The sequence below is a fragment of the Macaca thibetana genome, chromosome 6 (assembly GCF_024542745.1).
Source record: "Macaca thibetana thibetana isolate TM-01 chromosome 6, ASM2454274v1, whole genome shotgun sequence".
Classification (NCBI taxonomy): Eukaryota; Metazoa; Chordata; class Mammalia; order Primates; family Cercopithecidae; genus Macaca; species Macaca thibetana.
This window is the reverse complement of record NC_065583.1, coordinates 175,692,582-175,719,897: the sequence shown is the minus strand read 5'-3', so window position 1 is coordinate 175,719,897 and position 27,316 is coordinate 175,692,582. Positions and strand designations below refer to the sequence as shown.

At 62.4% G+C, this 27,316-nt stretch overlaps 1 protein-coding gene across 4 annotated transcripts in view; it reads right to left on the bottom strand.

The window, feature by feature from the left end:
• Nucleotides 1-539: 539 nt before the first annotated feature.
• The window catches only part of SLC12A7 (solute carrier family 12 member 7), a 60,498-nt gene continuing 33,721 nt past the window's right edge, over nt 540-27,316 (bottom strand). For 3 of the 4 annotated variants that reach the window (XM_050795175.1, XM_050795176.1, XM_050795177.1), the window contains exons 10-24: nt 26,558-26,656; nt 25,642-25,699; nt 24,736-24,910; nt 23,530-23,648; nt 22,975-23,073; nt 22,216-22,335; nt 21,431-21,535; nt 20,520-20,688; nt 15,110-15,305; nt 13,966-14,135; nt 13,714-13,845; nt 10,787-10,894; nt 7,846-8,024; nt 3,513-3,646; nt 540-2,615 (exon numbers count right to left, since the gene is read on the bottom strand). In XM_050795175.1, the coding sequence (XP_050651132.1) occupies nt 2,524-2,615; nt 3,513-3,646; nt 7,846-8,024; nt 10,787-10,894; nt 13,714-13,845; nt 13,966-14,135; nt 15,110-15,305; nt 20,520-20,688; nt 21,431-21,535; nt 22,216-22,335; nt 22,975-23,073; nt 23,530-23,648; nt 24,736-24,910; nt 25,642-25,699; nt 26,558-26,656 (1,955 nt within the window). In that variant the 3' untranslated portion in view covers nt 540-2,523. The other variant, XM_050795178.1, reaches the window with a different exon arrangement.

Here is a 27,316-nt window from a genome sequence, read left to right as displayed (position 1 = left end):
ATATAAATTATAAATCAAATGGCTGGGCACGGTGGCTCACGCCTGTAATCCCAGCACTTTAGGAGGCTGAGGTGGGCAGATCACTTGAGGTCAGGAGTTCGAGACCAGCCTGGCCAACATGGTGAAACCCCATCTCTAGTAATATACAAAAATTAGCTGGGTGTGGTGGTGCATGTCTGTGATCCCAGCTATTCCGGAGGCTGAGGCAGGAAAATAGCTTGAACCCGGGAGGCAGAGGTTACAGTGAGCTGATATGGCGCCACTGCATTCCAGCCTGGGCAACAGAGACTGTCTCAAAAATGAATACATAGATTGGGTCATTTTAACATGCAGCACTAGGAAGTTTGGGGTAAGGTCAGTTCCAAACTGATGACATGATTTAAAGCCCTCATCCGATTCATATGGTCACTCTCCAGCCACCTGCGTTGGCTGTGGCTGGTCAGCCCTGACGCTGCTGCTAGAGAAGGGGCGGCTAGTACCATTTTCTCCAGTTGTCTAACTTTTATGCTGAATGAGACTCAAGAGATTCTTCAGCATACTCAGATTTCATCGGACTTTATTTTTCTACTAACAAAATCATACAAAGAACAAAGACAGGGAACCTACAAAAGGAAACGGAGTCAATTATAAATGGCCGTAGTTACTGGTTACATGGAGTTGATAACAGAAAGGATGCCTGTCGCTTGCTTGCAGAGGCTGCAGCCCAGGGTGGAGGCAGAGCTGAGCCCTCACGAGCCGTTTGGTGTGCGGGACTGAGCGGCCCTCAGAGGCATCCGGCACACAGGGCTGTTCTCCAGCCACCAACCGACATTCAGAGCCAGCACCCAGCGGCCACTGTGCCTCTAGCCTGCTCTCCTCCAGGTGCAGGGGACACAGGACCTGCTGGCCCCATTCATACACGGAGGAGAGTTTTGCTGCTTAACTCACACTTAGCCAAGGCAGGCAGAGGCTGTGGGAACTGCTGAGCCCTGCTGTGATGTCCGGGACATGCTCTAGGCCTCCGTCACTCTACAGCAATGCCAGCCTGGTGCGGAAACCACTGTCTGGAGGCACAAGTGCAGCCTCTGCCCTGATTTGAACTTCGTTGATGGGGCTGATTCCCTCGGGAGACCGTGCAAGCCGGACTCAGCCCGAGGCCTGGCCATCTGGGGCCTCCCGTATAGAAGCAAGCTCTTTATGGACAACCTCCTTACCATGTAACTCCCTGGGGTGTTTAAATAAATAAATACGCCACACACAAAGGAAGGCCCAAGTCAGTGCCACTGCTCGCAGTCTGCAAATGTGACCACAGCCTGTAAAGCAAACACAGCAGAAGTGCAAAGTGTGCTGGGCCCTTGAAAGGTATCTCTTCAGTGCCACCACCGCCGCCGCCTCCACGCAAGGCACAGGCCATGGAGGGGACGCCCGGGACTCAGCCAGACAGATCCGACGCCAGGCGCCACTGCTGCCCGAGGACCTCCCACGCAGGGGCCGTGTCCACCTTCCCTGGAGCGCCCGGGTGGGGATGGCACATGTGAGCCGGCTCAGAGGCTGAACCATGTGCCGTGCTCCTGGGGTGGGGTGGGATGGAGAGTCCTGGCTGTCATGGGCCGTACAGGGAACTCAGTGTTCACTCCGTGTGCGTGTGCCCCTGGGTTTCAGTGCATTCACCTGTGCGAGGCACTGACGGCAGCGGTGGCTGTGGGCTGGGCCCTGTCAGTGCTTATGAAAAGAAGTGGCTGGTTTTCTGAAGGCGGATGGAGACTCGGATGGCTACGAACACAGCCCGGCATGGCAGAGCCACAACTGGGGGCTCCTTCCTGGAGCATAGGCCCTGACAAACACACCATGTTCACCACACACACAACAGATGATCCACCATATTCCAGAAAAGCTGAGTTCCCTTTCCAGATGGCCCCAGCCCACGCCTCAGCTCGTGAAACGCGGACCTGCTGAGCCCAGATGCTCCCACACGAGGGTGACACGGGCATGGACAGAGTCCTCCAGCCTCCCTGCCTTGAGGTGCAGAAACACAAAGACAGTCAAGGAACACAGCGACTCGGAGGTGACCAGGGCCCTGAGCGGAGCCACGGCCAGGGCTGACGTTTCACCTTCATCACCAGGGACAGCTTCGGCTCCGGGTGCTCTTCCAAGAATGTTCTGGATGGGGTAGAAATGCAACCTAACCACTGGGTAAGTCCAGCCAAGAAAAGAACTTCCAGAAACCAAGGCGAGGGCTCGCTGGCGTCTTGTGACCTGCGAGAAGATCCGGCCACGTCCAGGTCACTCCTGCAGCAGTGTCTGCCCTCGGACGCAAGGAAATCGTCCAGCCGCGCCCTTGCTGGTTGAGCCTGTCGTTTAAGGCTGCTGAACAGGAGAGCCCCAGGTGACGGGCCTAGAAACTTCCGTAGGAAGCCCCACGGGCAGGTTGGGTGGCATCACTGGGGGACAGGTGTGTTTGCTGTTTCCCTGGGCCAAGCCCAGGTGCAGGCCGCCCACGCCGTCCTCCGTGCCCGTCCCAGCGTGCCGCAACGCTGTTGGGCGTTAGGAGTAGATGGTGATCACCTCCCGGCCGCCACCCCTGACCAGGAGGACTCTGTTCAGCCCCTCGGTCAGGACCTCAAGAAACTCCATGTCTGTGGTCAACAGAGTTAAGGCCAGAGCTGATCTCACCTGGGCGTGTGTAGCTGAAATCGTGTTGGGAGCGAGGTTTTATCCTCTTCCTAGTTAGCTAAGATTTGATTTGTGAAAGCCAGAGCCAAGGTAAGAAGAGGGGTGGGGATTAGAGAGACCCCCGGGCACAGAGAGGCAAGGCAGGGGAGAGAGAGGCCGGTGCTCAGGAAAGAGAAGGAGCACCGTGGCCACAGGAAGGATGAGCACAGACAGCGACAGAGCCCACGGTGCTGACCCCACGACAGGGAACCCCAGCCAAAGGACTGGGTCCTTGCCAGTCTCTAGGGGACCTGGGCCACAGCTCCTGACCAGGACCCGTGGAGGACATGCCCTCACTGGCCCCAGCTCTTGGTGCCGACCTGGCAGGGATGTGCCAGGCATCGCCCTGTCTGTGCCAATACGCCCAGATGCACCGCGGAGTTCTCCTTCCCAACAAAGCACAAATTCCCAAAGCTGCGGCTAATTGGGGCCTTAAAGCCGAGCTGGGCTCTTCACCTCCCACCATCGTCCGGGCAGGGTGGGGCCGAGCCCCAGCAGAGGTCCCACAATGCACAGCCGCTGTGGGGGTGCACAACAGGGAGCCTCCCAGCCCCAGGGCAGCCCTGAGCACCCGGAGACAGTGGGGCTGGTACTGTAGTCGGGTCCTCCCTCTCCCACACCAATGCAGGGTTGGCCTCAACTCTGGCCCCGTCACCACTGGCCTCAGAGCCCCACTGCATCCCAGTCGCAGCTCCCAGGGCCTGGGGCTGAAGGAGAGGCGGGAAGCCAGTCTCGCTCACAGGACCCACAATCCCAGGTCTCAGTGAGAAGCCGCCAGGGGATGCCCACATGCCCAGCAGGCACACTGCGGGGAAGGATACAGTTCTCGTCTCCCTGCCGGTTTTTGGGGGGCCCTGGCATGTTGAGCAGGACCAGTTGGGCGTCCTGGGACTTGTTGAGGACGACGCCATTGAGCTTCACAGCCGTGTGCATCCGCCTGACGTTGGACTGGTCCCTGCGGGGGAGGTGGGCACGGTCAGCGGGCAGCAGGTGCGCCCCACGCTCTGGACATGAGGCTGAGCCGAGCCCTGATGAGCCACATTTACACGCGCTGGAAAGGGCTGTGTGAGTCAGGATCAGGCGGTTCCTCTGACCCTGAAGGATGCAGAGGCGGCCGCTCTGAGCGAGAGGCGCTGACTGCAGCGGGGCGGCTGTTCAGCAGTGGGTGCTTTGGCCTCCAGGCACCTAGAACTCAGCACACTAAGGCTGCCAAGCTTCTAAGGGCTAGTCACACGACACAAACAACAAGCGCTTTCTCAACTACATCTACGTCTGCGAAGCAGGCAGAACAGAGTGGAAACCGTCTGGGTGTCCCGTGTGCCTGACGCCTTCAAGGCTGACACATTTCTCTTGACATTCATGGCGTTGCCCCTAAACCCCATGTCAGACGCTGCCAAGCACCACCCGTCAGGCTGAGCACACGTGGCCTCCTCTCCCCTCCTTTCCTCTCCCCTCCCCTCCCCTCCCGTCCTCTCCTCTCCTCTCCGAGGGTCCTGATACGACTGGGTCCAGGGCCCAGAAGCTCAGGAAGGAAAGGCCCCGAGGTACCCCCGGCCTGTGCAGCCATCGCTGCTGAAGCTCTCGGGGGGGCAGGGTCTGCCGAGAACTCAGCTGGAGGCACAGGCGCTCACAGTGGCCACTATTGGGGTCCCCTCCCACAGCCCACCCTGCCCCTGCCTGGCCAAGGGCTAAAGGACAAGCACTTCCACTGTGTGGCCGTCCAGCCCCGGCCTTCCGTCCTCACTGACAACGCAGCTCTGCTCCACGGCCCTCCCTGTCTGCTCTCCGAAGCTGCCGTGGCCAGTCCATGTCTCAAAGCGTCCCTGGCAGCCTGGGCCCGGCCGTGGTCCCCCAGGAGACTCCCCAGCCAACCAGGTTTGGGGACACTGCAGAATCATGCTGTGCAGTGCTCAGGCCCCTGCGGGACAGAGCTTACCTCCCTCCTCTACCCCATGGTCCCCTCCCTAGGCAGGCCCCGAAACCGCAGCAGAACTGGCATTCCAGGAAGCCACCTCGGGAAACGCCGGCAGAGGGCAGCCCTAGGGGAGCACTCGCGTTTCTGTGTTGGAAAAACCCGGCCTGTGTGTGGACCTGCAAGTCAGAGCGGGTCTCAGGCCAGCTGCAGTCAGCACAGTCATGACCGTGGCCCCCTGGGGAGGTCACCAGTGCCCTGGACGCAGAGGGGCGGCGGCGGACAGACAGAGCCCGCCCATGCAGGGTCACGGAGAGGCCCCACGGACGCCGTCCAGGCTCACGCCCTTTGATCCACTTGACCCTTAAGCCAAATAAACCTGATCACAACCACCAATTTCCAGGAGGAACACCGAGAGGCCTTTCATCTCCTCTCCAGCTTGGTCTAATTACAGATGGGGTCTCTGTCCACAGTACAGTCAAGGGGCTTTCGTTACAGGAACTTGGAACTTTGAATTCGACTTCTGGATAGACCACAATTACCAGTGTGTTTGGGGACAAAGAGCAACGCCAGGAAGTGAGACCAGGCCAGGGGCAAGGGGGGGTCGGAGAAGGCAGCACGTCTACAGCAGTGAGTGCTGGGGGGGAGCAGGGACCTGTCCCTTGGCTGCTGGTGGAGTATGCCGGCTGCCACAGCAAGGAGGACTAGTGCAGACACAGGCACAGATAAGCACACTAATGTGTGTACGCACGCACACATACATGCAGACACACTGACGTACACACAGGCATGCGGTCACACTAATACACAAACACGTGCACACACTATCATGCACACACAAATAGGCGTGCAGTCATAATGTGCACACAAACAGGTACAGACACACTAACATGTAAGACATGCATAGTATGTGCAGACATGCATACTAACACGTACGCAGACACGCACACAGGCAGGTACATGTCCACCTGCAGGTGCGCTGACAGGTACATGCGAGCACGCACACAAATGCACAGACATTCCTAAGTGCGCTCCCAGTGACGTCACAGTAAGCTGCGCACATCTCACACCTGCACTGCCCAGAAGAGGTCAGGGCCCAACCTCCAGATCTTCGGAGGACTTCTAGCCCAACCCCAAGGAACTGCTGGGCCAGGAGAGTCAGTGCCGTCCCAAACGCACGCCCCACATGAACACAAAGCCCATGCTTCATCCATTCTGGCCCACCTTCTCCTGACCCTACAGGCCTGTGGGGACCTGCCCCTGCCCCAGCCCAGGAGAGGCAAGCCCTGGTGCTGGGAGGAGGCACAGGTGCCACTGCAGGTCCCCGAGTGTGCGTGCACGTGTGTGTCAAACCCTACTCCTGGGTCTGCGTCCTCATTCTGCAGCTTTAATTAATACGCTATTCTGAAGGCACTTTCAGATTCACAGAATGGAGCAGGAAGTACAGGGATTCCCTACACGCCTCCCACACAGCTGCAGTTTCTCAAGTCTGATTAATTCAGATTTCAGGGTTAAAGATAAAAAGGGAAGTGTGGCCACTCAGCCAAGGCGTTCCTCACTCAGGCCCCAGGCACTGCCTGCCCACAAGGAAAACACAACCCAGGCGGTTACTGGCAGGGGCAGGCAGGGGACAGAGACAGCGTCGAGGACTCCCAGGGAGCAGCTTGGGGGTCCGTCCAGGGTGCTCCCTCCCACCCACCCCGGAGCTCAGACACAAGCAGCTCCCACCCCAGGGTCCGACCACACAGAGAACTGATCTGCAACCCTCTCCGCCTGGAGACTGAACGGTCAATCCCCAGGGTGTACGGCTTTAACATGGAAGGCATTCCATGTGGGGCGCAACTCAGCTAGCGCCCGACCTAGAAGGACGTGGAAGGACTGATGGGCCCTGCGAGGCGGACGCCTCCCCTCCACTCTGGAGCAGCTCGGCCACCTCCCAGGTCTCAGTTCCTGGGCCTCACTGACGGGCCCTGTGAGGCACGCGCCTCCCCTCCACTCTGGAGCAGCTCGGCCACCTCCCAGGTCTCAGTTCCTGGGCCTCACTGACGGGCCCTGTGAGGCACGCGCCTCCCCTCCACTCTGGAGCAGCTCGGCCACCTCCCAGGTCTCAGTTCCTGGGCCTCACTTAGGAAGAGGCTTCAGGTGTGTGCTGGAGCCACCGTGAACAGAGGGGAGCAAAGGCAACAGGAAGTTGATGTGAAAGCCGCAGCAGCGCTAGGTAAGCTCTGGCCACACTCGGATGCACACAGGCCAGCGTGCACAGGGCAAGCACAGGCCTGGAACACACACACACAGACACACACAGGCCATGCACACACAGGCATGCAGGGCAACCGGGCCCGGGAGGCAACCTGGTAGTAGCGAGTGGACTTACAGGTTTCCCCATTCTCTATGCAGCAGAGAAAAACAAGAGTGCGTTACTGACTTCAGAGGTGAGCACCGGGGCTGTTCCAGACATCACGGCTGCCGGGGAGAAGGCCACCTCGTCCCACCCCACAGGGCCTGGGAGCCCCCAGTCCTTCCTGAGAATCCAGCTTTAGGATCTGGCTCCAACCCCAGGTGAGAGGTGTCTCTGGTGCTGTCACCCTGGGACTCAGAGGCTGCGTCTGCAGAACCAGACCCACACCCCCAAGGACCTTGTCCAGCCCCGGTGTTCGCAGCCCAAGGCCACAAGTGGGAGCCTTGGCGTGGGGCAGGCCCTGGGGCCTGACAGCAGCCTGAACTACCCACAGGGTGAAGGCCAGGAATTCCGTGCCCACCGGCACACACCTCCTCGCCTCCATGGAACACTCATCTGCCTGCCACAGTGAGGCTTGCACAGCAGAGCAGAGCAGGCCTGGCTGCAGGGCTGACTTCGGGGCCGGCCTAGGTACCAGGAGGACCACTTGGCACCCAGCTGTGTGGTTAACACTGGGGCCCAGCCTAGGTCCTAGAAGGACCCCTCAACGCCCGGCCTCAGCACTAGAAGGATCCCTCAGCGCCCGGCCTCAGCACTAGAAGGACCCCTCAGCGCCCGGCCTCAGCACTAGAAGGACCCCTCAGCGCCCGGCCACAGGGTCGAACTCAGGGCCCGGCCTTGGCAGCAGCAGGACCCCTCAGTGCCCGCTCAGGCGGCTCCCTATTCTCTAACGGGCCCACTGGCCTGTGGGGTTGCCCCGAAGCTCTTCAGTGGTCAGGGAAGGGACTGTGTCCTCACTGTCGGGTCAGCACTGCCAGGACCTGTCACATGCACGGACACTCACGGCTTCATGCTGAAGAGGTCTTTGAACCCAGACAGGCTGGTGTCTCTGTTCCTGTACTTCTCGGCAATCAGCTTCTCCCTGGTCCAGGTCATCTGCACCTTGTCTGGCGTAGGTGGCGCTTGGGTCCTGGCCGCTGCTGCGGTGTGGGACGCACTGTTCCTGTCGTGGATCAGCTGGGCCTGGTGGGACCGGGATTCGTTGAGACCAGCCAGTCTCAAAACTCCCCCGGGCGAGAACGACCCGGGACGCCAGGCCAGAGGCGAGGCCAGGTCACAGAACCAGAAGGGCCCTGCGTGCCTGACCCGGGACCCAGCCTGGCTTCCCACACTGGCCCTGCGCCGCTCCCACGGCTGCCTCCCTCCTCCCAGGCTTCCCGACCAAACGCTCACTTCCTCCTCCCATCTTCACCCCCTCACCGTCCCGCCCTGGCCCTGAACTGGAGAGAAAGGCCCCACGACCCCGTGCTGACAGGAGGGGACACGTGCTGGGAGAGTCTCCCCCTACCTGGCGGGGCTCCACACACACTGTGTTCGCCCGAGACCACCCGCTCGCCCACACAACCGGCATGCAGGCGTCCCTGTCTCAGGGAGGCTCGGGGCAGGTGGGGCCGTGCCAGCATCCAGGCCCTGTCCCAGGGAAGCAGGCTGTGTCTGACCAGCCAGGGGACGTTTGGGGGCCAGCCAGGCTGACTGGGGCCCTGTGGGGCACCGTTGGGGCCAATGACAGGGCCGGCCCCATAGGTCACTTCGGATAATCCAAGGAAAATGAGAACACCGTCCGCCCCTCGCTGTAGGCGCCGAAGGGGAAGTGGTGCCCTCACTGCGAGGTCACACCAACGTCACAGTCCCTGGTGGTTGAACACCCTCCACGGGGTCCTCCCTCCCTCCCTGTACCCTTCACGCCCTCCTGCTGTTGTGGCCAGTCTGAAGGGGAGGCCAGTGGGAGCTCCCAGACACGGGTGCCACCTTGGAAGTGATATTTACACATGTGCCGGAATGGCCACCTCTCCCACCGTGGCTGGAGCCCTGCCTGAGTCTGTGCCGCAGCCCGGGGGAGCCGCTCGTCCCGGGGGCTTCAGGAGTCTGTGAGCCCCGGGATGATTTTAAAAAGCCAAAGGCCCAGAGTGATTTCACTGGACCAGGTTCTTCCTCCCCAAATAAACATGCTTAACTTGGATGCCAGTCCTTCCAGAAAGGGAAGAGGCTGGCACAGATTGGGGAGGGCCTGGGGCTGCCTCCCTCTCTGGACATGGACAGCAGGCCCCAGGCCTCTACTCACTGTGGCTGGCCCTGCAGTCACCTCACAGCCCGGCCCAGCCTAAATTTCCCGTGGCCTTGAACGCGAAACCAGAGCCCAAGGGCTGCCCGCTCTCGCCAGAGCCAGCGCCGCCCACCTGGCCCTGAGGGCCACCGTGTAGGGCACTAGAGGGTGCCCAGCCAGCGTCTGCACAGTGGCTCAGCCAAACCCCGGCCTCTGCAGAGCAGCGATACCTGCAACCCCGCCCTGGCCCAGCAGACGCCCTTCGAGCAAGAGCTTGCCGTTCCCGCCCCCGTTCCCTCCTCGCTCAGCATTTGCCGACTCTCCACACTGAACTTCCCATCAAGCCGTGGGTGGATTCTTGCTCCTGGCTGGACCTGGGCTGAACCCTTGTGATGCCAGGGCGACCCTGCTGGAGCTCAGGGACCTGGCCTGGACAGAAACAGAGGATGTGGGTCCTCCCAGCACTCCTGGCTGCCCGGGCCGCCGTGGAAGGGGTCTCTGTCCACAGACAAGCTGGGCATCCCCCCTGGTTCCCACATCTGTGCCCACCCTGACCTTCCCAGGGTCTGGGAGCGGGCAGAGCCGCGCTTCTCTGTTGGGGAGAGGGTGGTCACTGCTTAGTGATTCCGGCTGGCAGCGCATATGGCCCCATACACAGACCCGTGTACTGCAGGTTCCTGCTGAGGCCGAGGCCCCAGGGCAGGCAAAGCCTCTGTCCCTGCCGCTGCTGCCACTGTAGTCTCAGAAAACCATCGCCTGCACCTGGTCTGCAGACACAGACACGTGTGTGATGCCAGCCTGGTGGGAGCCACGAAGACCCCACGGGGCCGTGACCTCACAGAGCTGAGCATCCTGCTACCAGGCGACCCCCACACCGTCCTCCGGCGTGAAGTGACCCCAGAAACGCCTGCCCTCAGGGTCTCACAATGGCCACGGGGCCCAGCCCAGTTTAGCTCAGGTGGACACACCTGGACATCCTCAGCAGCCTACAGGTACCCACGGAGCCCAAGCCTCTGCGGCTGGGCGAGCAGCTTCCATGTGCGGAGGCTGAGCAGGTCTGCACTGGTGGCAGGGTGTGGTGGCACCTCCTCTCCAGCTCACTTCCCTCCCTCCCCACACACACACTCTCCCCTCCCACTTGGTCTTGGACAGGACAGAATCTGCGCACGCTGCGGGGAAGGGCGCTGAGGGGCTCTGGGGTTTCAGGCTGTGAGACGAAGCAGCCATCGTAAGAAGCTGCAGGCACTCATGTGGGCACTCATGCAGGCACGCATGCGGGCACTCATCTGGCTCAGAAGCCGCTGACCCTGTCAGAGGGCACCGCCCTTGGGGAGGGTCCCCACGTCTCCCGCCTGCATCGCTGCTCAGTCAGAAAAGCTAAGTTCAAAGGTCCCGGCCCTGTCCCTTCCTGTACGTGAGCGTGCCTCTGGCAGGCCGCCGCTCCTCTAACCAGGCACCCGCACGCCCAGGCTCTGACGCGCTCTGGCTCTGACCCCACTCCTGTGCTCCTGCAGGGCCTCTGCCACCTCCACGCAGACCGGGGGCTGAGACCGCAACGCAGCACCTGAGGAATGCTCCCTGGAGGACCCTCCTGGGCTGCAAGAGAGTCCCAGGAAAGACTCAGCGAAGCCGGCTGTACTTCTCAGAAAGTCTGAGCTCTGTGGCCGCGGCCCCCACGCACCTCTCGCTCCCGCTCGTTCTTGGACAGCTGCATCTGCTTCAGCATCTGTGACCTCTGCTCCATCATGAGTGTCCTCTCGTAGGTGAAAGCAGAAATGTCGTTTTCAACCTAGAAAGTTCCCAAGCACAGAGTGAGCCCGGTGTGCACAGAACCATGACTGCCTCCACCACCACCCCGGCACCCAGACTGAGCTGCCCTGAGCGGTGGGAGAGGCCATGTGTCCCGGGCCCCACAGGCCCCCTCTGGCTCTCAGGCCCCCCGCCCAGTGGCCAGGAAGGTGTGAGACAACGGGCAGTCACGCTGCACACACACTCTGCTCATGTCCCTCCCCAGGACCCTCCGACCGGGCACAAGGGCAGCTGTGAGGACAAGGCCACAGTCACAAACCAACCCGGCGCACGCAGCTCAGGGCAAGGCACTGCCCCATGGGGCTGCAGGATCCACGCCCACAGGTGTCACTGTCTATGCTCAGGGGGGCTCGGCACCACGGGAAACCCACCCAGGACACATGGAGAAGCCACAGCACAACCTCAGCGCCCACCGTGTGGGACCCTGGGTCTCACCCAGTGCACCCGCCATGCGGGACCCCTGCGTCCACCTGCTGCACCCGCCGTGCGGGACCCCTGGGTCTCACCTGCTGCACCTGCTGTGTGGGACCCCTGCGTCCACCCGGTGCACCCGCTGTGCGGGACCCCTGCGTCCACCTGTGCGGGACCCCTGGGTCTCACCTGCTGTACCCGCCGTGCGGGACCCCTGCATCCACCTGTGCGGGACCCCTGGGTCTCACCCGCTGTACCCACCGTGCAGGACCCCTGGGTCTCACCCGCTGCACCTGGCTCATGGGAATTGGGAGCAGCTGTGCCTGTTAAGCACCAGTGTTTAAAACAGCACACCAGATCGGGCCCAGTGGCTCACACCAGTCATCCCAACACTTTGGGAGGCTGAGGCAGGTGGATCACTTGAAGTCAGAAGTTTGAGACCAGCCTGGCCATCATGGTGAAACCCTATCTCTGCTAAAAATAAAAAAAAAAAAAAAAAAAAAAAAAAATTAGCCAAGTGCGGTGATGCGCACCTGTAGTCCCAGCTACTTGGGAGACTGAGGCAGGAGAATTGCCTGAACCCAGGAGATGGAGGTTCCAGCCTCAGGGACAGAGCGAGACTTTGTCTCAAAAATTTTTTTAAAAAACAAACAGCATGCCAGACTGAATGGCAGCGGCCCACACACCCCTCTCCAGCCAGGTGACACTTGTACCTGGGGCCAGGGCCACGGGGGGCGGGCAGCACCAGCCCTGCCAGAGATGTGGCCGGGAGCATCGGGGGTGCTGGGAACTGCAGGTTCCCGGACTTCAGAGCTAACAACCCCTGCTCAGGAGCTGGTGAGCTGCCTCTGGCACCACAGGGGTGCTGGGGTACGGCTGGGGGTGCGGCAGGGGCCATGGGCTCACTTTGCCTGTTTCCTCTGGGCCCCAATGGCTGCCCCACCTGGGCCCCTGGCAGGGCTGGTTCTCCCAGGCAGCATTTTGTTACCATTTTACTAAGTGGTTTTATGACTTGGAAATAACGTTATTCATACAACTATTAGCACCAATAATAACTCCTACAACCTTGAACCTGCAAAGCCTCGTCCAAGCAAGACAAACTCCAGCCATCGTCCCCGAAGACACGGCCACGTGCAAACTAAGCCCAGTGTACAAAACTGGGCAGAAAACCGCCGGGCGTCACGCAGGCCTCAGCCTCGGCCTCGGAAAGGTCCCACAGGGCAAGAAGAAAAGCAGCCCCACGGGACAAGCGAGCTCCACGGGAACTGACGCAGAAACACAGAAGGTTGTCAGCGGGGCACGAAGCCATGCCTGGCCTCTCACAGCCAGACACAAACCAGGAGCAGGTGCTTGGGGCCTCTGCCATACTCAGGGCTGGGGGGCTGAGGGGCTGGGGGGCTGCGGAGACCGCACCTCCCAGGCTGCTGCAGGGGCACAGATGGCTTCCTGGGGGACAGCATGACAGTCTCTATCCAGCTTTACGTCTTCCCAGCACCCACCTCCAGGAGTCCAGGCCACCGAGGGCCTGCAAAACCGTGCGCTGGGGTCACGGGAGCCAGAAGAAATCAGGACTTTGCGGGTTCTGACTTCAAGGCCAGTGTAGTTGGTGTGATCCACATGGGGTCAGAACCCACAAAGTCCCAGGACCGCCAACAGGACCACAGGGGAAGGCACAGCCGTGGATCCGGGTGGGCTGGTAGGGAGCAATAGCATGGTTCTATCCAGCACAAGGGGCCCACCAGACCCCCAGGGTCCAGAGCTTCATGCTTGGGGGCCCGGAGCAAGCACTCCCACGTCAGGCCTCCGCCCATCAACCCCGTCCTCTCCAGGCTTGAAGGACAGGACGAGTCTCTGTCCAGGCCCCACCTGCAGCTGACTGAGGGGCTGTCTGTTCTACGCGATGGCTGCGGCCCGGCCTCCCTCTGACCAGTGCCCTTCTCCCCGAGTCCCGACTGCTGACGTGTGGTTTCTAGCCATGGGACTGAGCCCATCTGGGGAGAGCACCCAAAACGGGAGGTGCTCAGAGGTGCACCCACCATGGCAATACCACTGAGGTGTGAGGTCCTGGACAGGGCCCCGGGCCGAGGAGGACATGAGACCATGGGGCACATGGAGACGCCGACGCCGGCTCTAGGGCAACACCCACGCCCAGGTTACACGAGGTGTCAACAGGGACAACGGGGCTCTGTGCTCTCTGCATTGTCCTGACGATTCCAAAACCAAGCCTCCTCAACCACCCCACAAGGCCTGGCAGTCCCCACCACAATCGCCACCACCTTCTCCTCCCCACCTCCACCTCCACCTCACGAGGCCCACAGCCCTCCCCCTCCACCCCCACCTCCTCCCCACTTCCCCTCCGACCTCCTCCCCTCAAGCCGCAGGCCTCACCATCTCCACCACCTCCACCTCGGCGCTGATGCGCAGGTGGTACAGGAACATCTGCAGGTCCTTCTTCATCTGGATGCTGTTGTCGTCCACCTGGGCCACGGTGAAGATGCGCATCCGGCACTTCCTCCACACCTGGAGACGGGGCGGGCGTCGCTGCGGGTCCTCGGAGGAGCCTGCCCGGCCCGCGGCGCGGGGGGTAGCCGTGCTCCGGCCGGTGCATCCCCGTCCCCACCCGTCCCCAGCGCACCCCACCTTGTGCTGGCGCAGCAGGAAGGGCAGCAGCATGAGCATGCCGCCGTCGTGCACGATCCACCACACGTCGATGCAGCCCCCGCTGAAGCGCTCCTGGTTTTGCGGAAACGAGTCGACGTTCTTGGCCACCAGCAGAGCCTGGTGCGCGGTGGTGGTGTCGCGGACGGTGTCTGTGAGAGAGGCGGCCGTCCGCAGGTCACCTGAGGCCAGGGTGTGGGACGGGGCGGAAGCGTCTGGCCTCCCCCGGGACTCACAGCCGGCGCAGGGGCGGGCACGGCGAGGTGAGTGGCGTCCCCGCAAAGCCCCCACCCTCACTCCGTCAGCTCCTCCAAGGCCCAGCCAGAGACTCACAGCAGAGTTCAGTTGCTGGTCATGCGCCCAGGGACTCCCCCAGCCCTCGTGGGCTCTGGGAGAAGGGGAGGGAGTGCCTGGACGCTTTCAGATGACCACTCCCCAGGCCAGAGCCCTCCACAGCCTCGGAGCACACACCCTCAGGCCGGCAGCCTCGAGGCCCATCGGGACCTGACAGCGCACAGGCCTGGGGACGTCGAGGGGACAGCGAGGAGACGGCGAGGGGACAGCGAGGAGACGGCGAGGGGACAGCGAGTGGACGGTGAGGGGACAGCGAGCGGACGGTGAGGGGACATCAAGGGGACATCGAGGGGACAGCGAGGGGACATTGAGGGGACGTCGAGGGGACAGTGAGGGGATGGTGAGGGGACATCGAGGGGACATCGAGGGGACAGCGAGGGGACGGTGAGGGGACAGTGAGGGGACAGTGAGGGGATGGTGAGGGGACATCGAGGGGACAGCGAGGGGACAGTGAGGGAACGGTGAAGGGAAGCTGAGGAGACAGTGAGGGGACACAGAGGGGACAGTGAAGGGACGCTGAGGGGAGGAAGAGAGGACAGTGAGGGGACGCTGAGGGGAGGAAGAGGGGACAGTGAGGGGACGCTGAGGGGAGGAAGAGGGGACAGTGAGGGGACACTGAGGGGAGGAAGAGAGGATAGTGAGGGGACGCTGAGGGGAGGAAGAGGGGACAGTGAGGGGACGGTGAAGGGACGCAGAGGGGACAGTGAGGGGACGGTGAGGGAATGCAGAGGGGACAGTGAGGGGATGCCAAGGGGCCACCAGCCACACCTACCCACGAAGTTCTTCCAGGAGAAGGGGTTGTCCTCCTGCTTCCAGGACGCAGGCCAGGCCATGAGCACTGTGTTGTGCTTCAGGCCGCCCAGGCCGGCCGACTGGATCAGGTGGGACATGCCGTCCCGCAGGCTGGATGAGACCACCAGCTGGCAGAAACCCTTGGCCTTCTCTGCACTCATCAGGGACCGAATGTTCTGTGGGAGACAGGACAAGTTAGTGCTACGGCCCCCAAGAAGGAGCGGGGCGCACAGACCCACACCCACCACCCACGGTGGCCAGAGCACCCCCACCAGCTCCGTGGACCCAGCAGGAGGGAAGGCCCGAAAGCTCAATGGTGTGCTGCGGTGCTCCAGGCCGCTGTGTGCGTGTGCGTGTGTGTGTGCGTGTGTGTGCACGCGCGCTCACACACTGGGGAGAGACACACAGAGCAGGTGCGACTGATGCATGTGCAGGTGATGTGGAGGGCTGCTCTGGGCACACAACGCCAGGCAGTTCTCTGAGGTGATCCACAACATTCTAGACCCACCCGCCACTTCACTTGGATTCTCTGGGCCAGGTTCATACACCTGGTGCCTCAGAAACACCCGAAAAAGGGTCAAACTAGCAACTCTTTAAAGAGAGGCCGTGAGGTCCAGGATGAAGCAACCCTAAGAACAATGGCAGTGGGGGGGGGTCACTGCTGTGTGCAGTCTCCTCCTGGGGTGTGGGGGGATCACTGCTGTGTGCAGTCTCCTCCCGGGGGGGGTGGGGGTCACTGCTGTGTGCAGTCTCCTCCCGGGGTCGGGGTCACTGCTGTGTGCAGTCTCCTCCCGGGGTGTGGGGGGGTCACTGCTGTGTGCAGTCTCCTCCCGGGGGGGGGGGGGGGGTCACTGCTGTGTGCAGTCTCCTCCCGGGGTCGGGGGTCACTGCTGTGTGCAGTCTCCTCCCGGGGTGTGGGGGGGTCACTGCTGTGTGCAGTCTCCTCCCGGGGGGGGTGGGGGTCACTGCTGTGTGCAGTCTCCTCCCGGGGTCGGGGGTCACTGCTGTGTGCAGTCTCCTCCCGGGGTGTGGGGGGGTCACTGCTGTGTGCAGTCTCCTCCCGGGGGGGGGTGGGGGTCACTGCTGTGTGCAGTCTCCTCCCGGGGTCGGGGGTCACTGCTGTGTGCAGTCTCCTCCCGGGGTGTGGGGGGGTCACTGCTGTGTGCAGTCTCCTCCCGGGGGGGGTGGGGGTCACTGCTGTGTGCAGTCTCCTCCCGGGGGTGTCTGAGTGGCTCGACTCCGTGGGGGGGCTGCACAAGCGTGGCCGAGGGCCTGCCACGCACTAAAGCCACACGTGTGTGGACACAGGCCTTCCACCCTCTGATCTTCGGGCAACCTCAAGCCCTGGAACCCCAGAGCCTGCCCTGCTGGGTCTCAGCCTTGTGTGGTACCAGTGGCCCCTTCCCGCCTGATTCTCCCTTTTGGAGCAAACATGCCTCTCCCGGACTGTCCCCTGCTGCGTTCTGGGATAACCACTTCCTTGCTTGCACAGATCTACAGACAGAGCAGTTCTGTCCAGGATGGACCAGATCCCACATTTCACTGGCTTCTGGTTTGGATGCTTACAGGATGAGATTTGGGAGCTCTGAGCGATGAGATTTACATGAGACTTGGGACTCAGCTAGTCTGTGCAGGGCTGAGACTTTGGGAGACGCTGGGATGGGGTGAACATACTGTACACGTGTATCAGATATGAATTTTAGGGCCCAGAGCACAATTGCAGTGGGTTGAATGGTGGCCCCCAAAAAGAGGATACCCACATCCCGGCCCCGGGAACCTGAGAATGCGAGCTTATTTGAAAAAACTGTCTCTGTGGATGTAGTGAAGAACCCTGTAATTAAGTGATGATCTTGAGAGAGCATCCTGGGTCAGAGTTGGGCCCTGAAGCCACTGACAAATGACCTTACAGGATGAAGGCAGGAAGAGCTCTCAGACTGGGAGGGGCGGCTGCGTGCAGGCGTGGACAGAGGCAGAGGGACCGGCGGCCAGGGTCGCCTTGGGGCCACAGGAGCTGGAGGAGGCGTGAGGATCCTCCCAGGAGACTCTGGAGGCAGCGTGGCCTGTGGTCTCCTTCATCTCAGACTCCCGGGCTCCAGAACTGGGAGAGAACAGACGCCCTTTGCTGCGAGCCGTGTGGTCTCTATCCCATCATGGCAGCCCTGGGCCACTCAGAGACCAGAGCCACCACCTGAATCCTTTGCCAAGATTCCAGTGGCCCCTATGTCAGCCTGACTGGTGTCCTCACCCCCTACCCTGGCTCACACCTAGAACTCCACCAGCCCTCCATACACAAAACAACACCCAATGTTCTCCCACAACCCCGCTCCTCCTCGGGCACCCCTCGCCCACACCCTGCTCTCGACACCTCCACCTTCTGCCCAGCTGCCTGGGGCAAGACGGGACAGGGTGCAGGGCCAGCAGATATGCTCCTCTTTGAGACTTTTGCTTAGGTCAGGAAAGACCTGAACATGTTACCCCCAAGGGGCACCAGCCAGCGAGCAGAGGCAGGGGCCCCAGCGAGGCAGAGACCAGCTGGAGGCGGAGGCTGTGGGGTGGACACAGCGGCCCCTGGGCAGGAAGGCGCCGGGAAGCGCCCGCATCAGGGGTCACGTGGGAAGACGGCAGGAAGCACGGCTGTTTCAGCAAAGGCTGCACAGCGGCCCCTTTATGCGGCTGCTTCTCATCCCCACGAGACCCCTCTGCAGGGCAATTCAGGCTCTCTGTTCCTGGGCCCCCATCTGGCCGGAAACCAGAGCCCAGGGAAAGCGCTGTTCAGGATCAGCCAAGTTTGGACGCAGCCACTGGAGGGGCCCTGAGGGTCTCCAAGTGCTGGAGCCACGTCACGGGGGCCACTTCCCACAGGACCGGCTGCTGTGTTCACCCCACGTGCTGGCTCCGAGGAGTCGGAGCTGGGGATCTCCCCTCTCCTCCGGCCTCACCGTTGGGAAAACCACCTTGCAGGACTACAGGGTTTCAGGAAGACGCGGCACTGCCCTGGCCTGGCAGGAACTCAGCACTGTGTCAGGGGGCCCTGTTACTACAAGTCCCCGCACCAGCCCGGCGCGGCAGCCACAGAGGCCCCCATGCAGACAGACCTCAACCCGGAGGGCAGCGGGCCCTTTACAAGCGGGGAGCAAGAACGCCAGCGCCTTAGGACCCCTTTCGTGCCAATCAGTGCCACACAGAACCGAGCACAAGGGCGTGCGTGAGCCTCTGGCGACTGCATGAGTCACGAAGCCGCACGCTTCTTAGAGAAAAGTCTATGCTTTACAGACTTGCTCAGGCCGGGCACAGTGGCTCACACCTGTAATCCCAGCACTGTGGGAGGCCGAAGCAGACGAATCACTTGAGCTCAGGAGTTCGAGACCAGCCTGGCCCCCGTGGCGAAACCCCATCTCTACTAAAAGTACAAAAATGAGCCGGGCGTGGTGGTGGGCACCTGTAATCCCAGCTACTTGGAAGGCTGAGGCAAGAGAATTGCTTGAACTCGGGATGTGGAGGTTGCAGTGGGCTGAGATCGCACCATTGCATTGCAGATTGCAGCCTGGGCAACAGGTGAGACTCTGCTTCAAAACATAAATAAATAAATAAAAACTAAAAAAAAAAAGATTTGCCCATATTTCTCTAATTTCACACTAACATAGCCACAGTGGAGGAGAACACAGCTCCCCAGAGCAGTGCACCCCAGAGGCAGCCAAGGGAAGGCGGGGCCTGCAGCTGGCTCCAGCCCTCACCACTAATGCAGCTAAGTCACAGCCAAAGGCTCGCTGAGAGCAGCAGGGGCAGGGTGGGCTCAGTCTCCCATCACGAGAGCGGGCTCCTGTCTGAGGCTGCCCCAGAGCCCCCAGCCGAAAGGCTGTCAGCCGGAGAGGATCTGGCTGTGAGCTGCATTAGATGTGAGAGTGAAAGTGAGGGCAGCTCTTCCCTTGGCAGTGATGACTGTGGCAGAGTGTGGCAGGCCGTCCCATCATCCCCCCAGTCACTGCAATCCCGGCCCTGTCCCCCAGTCACTGCAATCCTGGCCCTGTCCCTCGTGTGCACAGACGCACCTTCACACACCTCCAGGGAGGTCAGGTGGTGCCAGGATTCTTAGAATCCACACCATCGGGGCAGTTCCAACTCCAGGATTCCTCCTAAGAGCATTCCAGCACGGGATAAGCAACACGGAAAGGGACATACGGGGACCAGGACTGTGAACATGCCCCTGAAAACCACAATACCTAAATCCACAGGTTCACAGTCAATAGCAGCTAACGCCTGAACCTGTGGTGAGCCACGATGCCACTGTCAGGGAAAGGGAAGGCCCAGAGCATCTCCTGTCTTCCCTGGAAAAGCGACCCTGTGGAGCAGCCTGAGAGGGCAGCCGTCCACGTGGCCAAGGTGGCGGGAGGGGCGGGGGCCATGTTTTACCTCCACGGATCCTGGCCCTAGGTCACGCCACCTGAGGCTGCCACCGTCCACACGCCCACGGCCTGCGTTCCCACCCCTAGGCTGACCGGCCTGGATCTGGACGGGCCTCAGTGCGGCTGTGGTTGTGCAGAGAAATGGACAGCGGGGGCCACCTGCAGATGCCTGGACACACCCACAAGGCCCCAGTGGGGGCCTGACAGCACGGAGCTGGCTCCCGACCCACAGCAAGGACAGAGCGGGCACCGCATGGGAGGGGCCTCGGACACACACCACCACAACAGGCACTTTGTGTAGGCTCCACAGACTCCCACAGACACGAGGGGGAAGAAGGAGGCTCAAGGCATGAAAATCATGCAGGTGGGTGCTCGGAAACTCCCCGCTTTAGCGAGAAATACAGAAGTAACTCCAGGTGGCGTGACGGGACCCGCGGGCTTTGACGGTGTCATAATTCCATTTCTGGACAGGGAGAAGCTTCCCATAAGAAGTTTGAAAATCAGAGAAATGAAGACATGAAGTCTCAGGCCCCGATGTCCTGGGGGAGCCGACTGTAGCAGCACGGTACACGCGCCGGGCACTCACCCGTCCCTCCCCACAAAGCTCTGAGTGGGCAGAAGTTCGGCCGCACACGGGCATCACGCTGACGCGGCCCCCAGTGAGCTCGAACAGCGGAGGAGACTGAGCTTGCAGCAGAACCATGACTGCGTCTCTGGACGGGGCTCACCCACGGCGGGAGGAGGCGGTCCCAGGGTTCGCCCTTGGAAAGCTAACGGCCCTCAGCGCCTCCCAAGCGTCCCGGGGTGCGGCTGGCACTCCCAGGCCTCAGCACACTGCTCCGAGCTCAAAGCCACCGCCACGGCTGAAACACAGCAGCGCCATGCACGGCACCGTGTTGACACATCGCGATGAGGACATACCAGGGCGCGTTTCCTGTGCAGCCCAGGTGGGAAAGGGGCCCGGCCCCCAGACCCTGCCCTGCCCACCTCCTCGGCCCGCTGTGCCTCTGTGTGCTTGTCCAGGTACGTCCCCTCCAGCACCGAGCCCACGATGGTCAGGCCCTTGCCGGCCTTCAGCTGAGACGTGAAGGACAGCAGGCGGGGGTGCTTCACAGCCTGCTCTGCGTCCAGGTTCAGCATCACCAGCACCTGGGGCCTGCAGCGGGCGTGGGGCGGCTGTTACCACGGCAACACTCACCCGCACACCCGCACACCCGCACACGGCCCATCAACAGGGCAGGCGGGACGGCTGGGGCACGTGACACAGGTGGGACGGGGGACACATGACAGGCGGGACAGGTGACAAAAGGGGCAGGTGACACAGATGGGATGGGGAGACACATGACACAGGTGGGGTAAGTTGAACAAGTGACAGGTGAGACAGGCCACACAAGCCAGGTGGGACAGGCAGGGCCGATGGACAGGTGGGCACTAGCCAGGCAGGACAGGTGAACAGGCAGGTTAGACAGGTGGGACAGGTGACATGCTGGACAGGTGAGACAATGGCCCAGGACACATGCCGGATGCCCCTGCCAAGACCCTGAGGGGACACTGGCCCAGGGCACAGGCCTGAGGCCCCCGCTGAGACCCTGAGGGGCAGAGGCTTCCTACAGATGGCCTGTGCTTCAGCAGGAGCCACCCTCTCCCACCCCAAGCCCAGGGCTGTGCCGGCAGAGGGGCCGGCTCCCCACACCCCCGCCCTGCAGCAGGGACACCCCCGCTGCTCCAAGGCCCCCAGCTGTGCAATTCGCTCTGCACCAGGCAGTGTTCACACCCCAGACCGTGCCCAAGCGGCTGAAGGTAAGACGCCCCTGAGACTCCAAGGTCCCCACTCAAAGGCCAGCTCAGAAACGGCTCTTCTGTGCATCTGAGGAACACGGGGCACGGGCAGTGCTCACCTCCAGTTCTTGGTGTGGGGAGGCCCGTGCTCCACACGCAGCAAGGCATAGCGGGCAGCGTTCAGGGACAGGCCGCGGATGCCGTCGCCCCACTCCTTCTCGGCACTGCGGGAAAGGAAGTGGGGGCTTGTTCAGCCCATCTGGGAAAGAGGGGACTTCTGGGGGCAGGTGAGTCAGGGCAAACAGGACCCTCGGAAAAAGTCCCTGGATAAGGAGGGAGGCCTCCGTGCCCACCCCTGCCCTCAAGGGAGCCCGTCCCAGGAGCCACGGGGTCAGAGGGTGCCGTGGCTATGGAGCAAATGAGGTCTACGTCCAGCATGCGTGAGGCGCCTTCCTCGCAGGGTGGAGAGCAGAAGGCCTGTGACAGGGAAATGGCTGGACCCTGGGAAGGAGGCGGGTGCAAGGGGAGGGAGGATGGGCGCTGGGGCACGGGGAAGGACATCCGTGGCTGCCAAGTGAATACAGGCACAACCTGGGGACACCTCGCGAGACATGTAGCAGGAATAGTCAGCCATGGGCTCACCGCCTGCTGAGGACGGCACGAGACAAGAGCTCCAGGCTGGAGACACTGTCCACGAGTACAGGCACCTTGGCCTGGCTAGGGGCAGGAGAGAAACCCTGGCTTTCACAGCACAGCCCACCTGCATGTGCTCCCAGCTGCTCCCAGGACGGCACACAACATTCGGGCCCCAGGGAGGCCCCTCTAGGGAGCTGCCCTGGGCATAGTGTGAGAGGGGCCCGCAATCCTGTGCACCGGGTCCGTGAGGGGGACTAACGGTGCTTACCCGCGGTACTCGATGTACTTGTAGATGCAGCCAGCGATGAGCATGGCGGAGAGCGCATAGTACCAGGAGCAGATGAACATCAGTGCCAGGCACAGGCTCATGCCCAGGAAGGACAGGGTCCTGGGGGCGGGACAAGTGGCTCAGGGGTGGCCCAATGCCACACAGACACTGCCGCTCCCTCAGTGAAACTCTGTTAACATCAGGAAAACAGTCACTGATGCCTGATGACCATGCCTGCACCCAACCACCTCTGAGGGGTGACGTGGCTCCCTGGGCCCCTGTGGGAGACGCTACTCCAAGACCCAGTACACAGCTCCAGCTCCCAGCGTGCACACAGCACCTCGGCTGTGCACGCAACACCATGGCTGCAGCATCCACCCAGCGCCTGATTCCCGAGGAGCGGAGTTAAGAAGACCCACAGCCCTGATGGAATACGCCCCAAGTCTGGGAGGGCCGGCTGACCACAGGAGATACAAGGCGGCACACAGACACCTGGGCATCCTCGTAACTAGAGGCCTTCCTCAGGTGCAGAGGCAAAGAGAGGCCACAGTCTCATCAGCTGCCCAGGGGCTTACTCCGCAAAGGAACAGTCGAGGACCCGCCTGGGGTCTTCAGGCCCAGGGCAGCTGGCCTTGCAGAGACACCCGGTGTCCCAGCCTGCAGGGCCCCTGACGCCCGTGCTGAGCGGCCTCCCCAGTGGCAGAGGCACCCAGTGTCCCAGCCTGCAGGGCTCCTGACGCCCGTGCTGAGTGGCCTCACCAGTGGTAGAACTTGAAGCGTGGACGCCAGTTGGGGGTACGTAGCAGGGTCTGCACGGCGCAGGCTAGGTTCACGAACAGGTAGCACATGAGGAAGAACCTGCAGGGACGACCAGACACTGACACGCACCGGCTGGGCCCCTCCAAGCCCCCAGTCACTGCAACCTGGGAGACCACCCTTGTCATCACTGTCCCTCCCACCTGCGTCTTGTCTCCCCGTGTCTCTGTACATAAGCTGACTCAGACTGACTCCGAATCAGGCCCCCTCAGGCCCCAGTCATCCTGTGGCCGCCTGGTCCATCAAGAGATGGGCCATTGTCCCTTCCCCAGCAGCCATTTGTTCAGCCACACTGTCCCGGGCAGACCCTGGCCGGCGCCTGCCTGGAGGCCTGTGCACCTGCCTTCCCCGGCCCAACTCCCTTCCCGGCAGGATCCTGACTGCCCATGGCTGGCCCTGCCTGTTTACTGATTGTCCTGAGCAGGGCCTCCCGTCCACACTGCCCCATGCTCCAGGCCCATACACCCAACCCCAGGTCCCCGTCCTGCGGGGGCTCACATGGAGAGGATCGGGGCCACGCTGTCCAGGGAGGCAATAAGGATGCCAGTCTCACAGATGAGGACCGTCAGCAACAACGCCCACGTGGGCTCCCCGTTGGCCTTCCCGTGGCCAAACACCTGCAGGGACAAGGGCAGGAACATGGGGCAGATAACACCACCCTTTTAGGAGAGAAGCTGCAGTCTGGTCAGGTCCAGCCCAGATGAGTCTTAAAGGCAAAGACCAGCAGACACCGCCTTTCACAGTAGGTCCCCGGGACGTCACCCGGCTGGCCTGGGAAGAGGCCCTGACAAAGGGCTGCAGCCCAGGAGGCTTCAGAGCTGTGTCTACACCGGGCTTGCCTGCAACCTGTGTGGCCTCAGCCCGCCCCCCACCTGCCTCAGTTTCCCCGACCACACAACACAGGACCAGCGTCTCCAGGGCACTCACGGTTCCCCAGACCCTGTGGTGACCTTTCTCACCCTCAGGCCGCCCTCACCTCCCAGAAGGTGAGGCCCACGGGGTCTGTGTGCCCGTCCCCTTCCCGGACACCAGGCCCTAGGCCCGGCTGGGCCTGACAAGATGCAGGTCTGTGTGCCCGTCCCCTTCCCGGACACCAGGCCCTAGGCCCGGCTGGGACTGACAAGATGCAACCACACAAAGGCCCTGTGGGTCGGCACCCTGCTGAGGGACCGGCGATGGGCGAGGACGGCTCTGCCATCCACAACCTTCCCACAGCTCCCCTGGGCCCGAGTGGCAGGAGGAGCCACAATCGGCAGCTCTGGGCACAGCACATGGACAGGACCCAATGCGGGCGTCTGTGCCATCCTCAGAACAGCCACACACTCTGGCTGCAGGCTGGTGACGCCACCTCCCACGGGCTGAAGAGCTCAGCCACACAGAGAAAGGAGTGGCAGGCAGGCAGGGGGCTTCTGGCCAGACAACAGACCAGGCACCTCTGGACCCGAGGCCGTGGGCCCTCACAGCCGCTCCTGACACACCCGGGCTGCGCTTGGAGGGACCTGCAGGCAGGAGGGCTGGAGCTGCCTCTGCCCACCACTCACCACCCACCACTCCCATGCTCAGAGCAACGGCCGGGGCAGAACGACCACCACGGGGTCCAAGCTGCAGGCATGTGCCCCACACACGGCACTGTGAGGATCCCGCAGGGGAACAGAGCCCGACCCTGACCTTCCAGGGTCCCCTCCCCGAGGACGCAGGGCTCACCCGCAGGAAGGGGATGATGCCATCACGGGCAATGGCCTGCAGCAGGCGCGGTGCCCCCGTGAGGCTCTGCAGGCCGGCGCCGCAGGTGGAGAAGAAGGAGCCGATGACGATGACCCAGGGGGAGGGCCAGGCCAGCATGCCGATGACCAGGTTCCCCTGCAGGGCCTCCCCGAACCTGCGGGCGGGCGGGCGGTTTTCAGAAATGTGCCTAAATCAGACAAAACGTCTTCTCCCACCGAGGGGCCCGGTGTGGTGGGAGCGGCTCCTTGGAAAGCTGAGGCCTGACCTCCAGTCCCCGTTGGCTGAAACCTCCACCAGGCTCTGCCCGGCCAGAATGCTCTGGAGGGTCTTCAGCGGGGGAGCGGGTCCTGCTCACCTCAGGGTCGCTCTTGGGAGCAGGGAAGACCCAGCCTGGCATCAGCTTCAGTCAGGGACCACCCAGGATCCCCGGGGCTGCCAGACAGGCACATCCCATGAGGATGCAGGTCAGCGACGACCTGCCTGGGACCCCACTACTTCTCCACTTGGCAGCAGAGCTGGGGGCTCTCCCAGGGCCAAGCCTCACCCGTCCACACCCCTGTGGCCTCCCCAGGAAGGGCCTGTGCCCCCAGCTGTGCCCCCAGCTGTGCCCCCAGCTGCATCAGGCTTGGAGGCGGCTCTGAACGGTTCCTGTGCCCCCAGCTGCATCAGCGCTTGGAGGCGGCTCTGAACGGTTCCCCAGGCTCTAGGCTCCAGTGGAAGAGACACACGTCAGACCAAGGGGATCCCAACCCTGGGACCAGGACGGCGTCAGCTCTGTACACGGACATGAAGTCCTAGGGCGATGTGATTTCAAAGTCGAACTCGTCCTCAGGAAAACCCATGAAGACGACAGGCTTTGCACGAAAACTGCAGATGGAAACGTACTTATCTCGTAAGACCACACCTTCGATGCAGGCCCCAAACAGCACAATGCAGGAGAGATCTACAGCTCTCGTCAAGGAAAGGCGGGTCTGCGGGTGCAGGGTCCTCAGGTACGGGGGGTGGGGTAGGAGGGGAGACGCGCTGGCCCCAGGCTCCAGGTACGGGGGGTGGGGTAGGTGGGTGTCCTCAGGTACGGGGGGTGGGGTAGGAGGGTGTCCTCGGGTACGGGGGGTGGGGTAGGTGGGTGTCCTCGGGTACGGGGGGTGGGGTAGGTGGGTGTCCTCGGGTACGGGGGGTGGGGTAGGTGGGTGTCCTCGGGTATGGGGGGTGGGGTAGGTGGGTGTCCTCAGGTACGGGGGGTGGGGTAGGAGGGGGGACGCGCTGGCTCCAGTTGGGCAGGGACCATTCTGCACCCCGTCCCATCCCGGGCACGTCCTGTCCCCCGCGTCCTCAGCGCACCCTCCCGGGGCTCTGTCCAGCATCACAGAACAGGGCCCTGGGGTGGTGGAGAAACACCTGGCCTGGTGCTTGACCGCCAGGGATCGGCAGGGGACCTCGCTGAGGGGACGATGCTCGGCTGGAAAGAGGCAGCCTTGGGATTGAGAAGCCAGAGGCCCCACGGACCCAGCCTGCCGATGGCACACACCACACACAGCTGCGCGTCACTGTCCACAGGCAGCAGGGTGACTGCTTCTGTTTTATCTACGATGGCATCACACAGTGGCGAAGAAGCTGGGGTCCTGACAGCAGCCCCAGCCCCGTCTCCCAGGGAGGATGACGTGGTCAGAGCCCGGCCTCACCCGGGAAGTCACACGCCAGTGGCCGAGGGCGCAGCGCTGAGCCGGGGAGGGCATGGGGGCCTCCCCCCAGGCAGAGGCTGGAAACCGCACCTCCCTTGCCTGCACCCCTCCAAGGATACAGATGAAAGACGTGGTCACTATGGCCAGGATGGTCCCCGTGGGGATGGACTTCTGCGCATCCTTGAGGTCCCCGGACCGGTTTGAACCCGCCATGATACCTGCGAACATGGAAAATGCTGCCAAGACCCATCTGAGGAGTCAGTGCCATGTGACGGCGGCCCCTGCCCAGAGAGCCGGAAAGGTGGTCTCTGGGGAGACCCCGAGGGTGAGCCGCTCCCGAGGCTGCAGTCCAAGCTCCACCGGCCCACGCTGCAGGACCACGGCTGGGGGAACGCAGGCCCAGGCACGTTTACCTCTCCCCTGGACCGAGGACAAGGCCTGACCCCAACACTGACCCCACGGCCCCCACACCCAGGGCTCCTCTGGAGCCTGCGTTAATCCCACGACCAAGGGCCAGCCCAGGGACGCTGCTGAGCAATGGCTCACAGGCCCCCCAGGACCTAAGCACTTTCGGAATGAGACCCCAGAACGACTCAGAGCCCAGCCAGCCGGTCGGGCAGACGCTGTGACCCCTCCTGCTGCAGTGCCACGTGGGCACCACCTTCCTCTAGGGAGCCACGGCCGCGGGCATTTCCACACAATCGGCTCCCACAGAGCTCCGGGAAGCCGGGTTGGTGGCGGCCACTTGACGCCTGGCTCAGTCCCATCCAAGGCACAGCCTGAAGCGCCTGTGCTCAGGGTGGCCTGGAAGGCGGCAGAGCGCACAATCCGGTGCGGTAGAGCATAGAGACACCCGGAGCCACGCAGAGGCTCTGCCC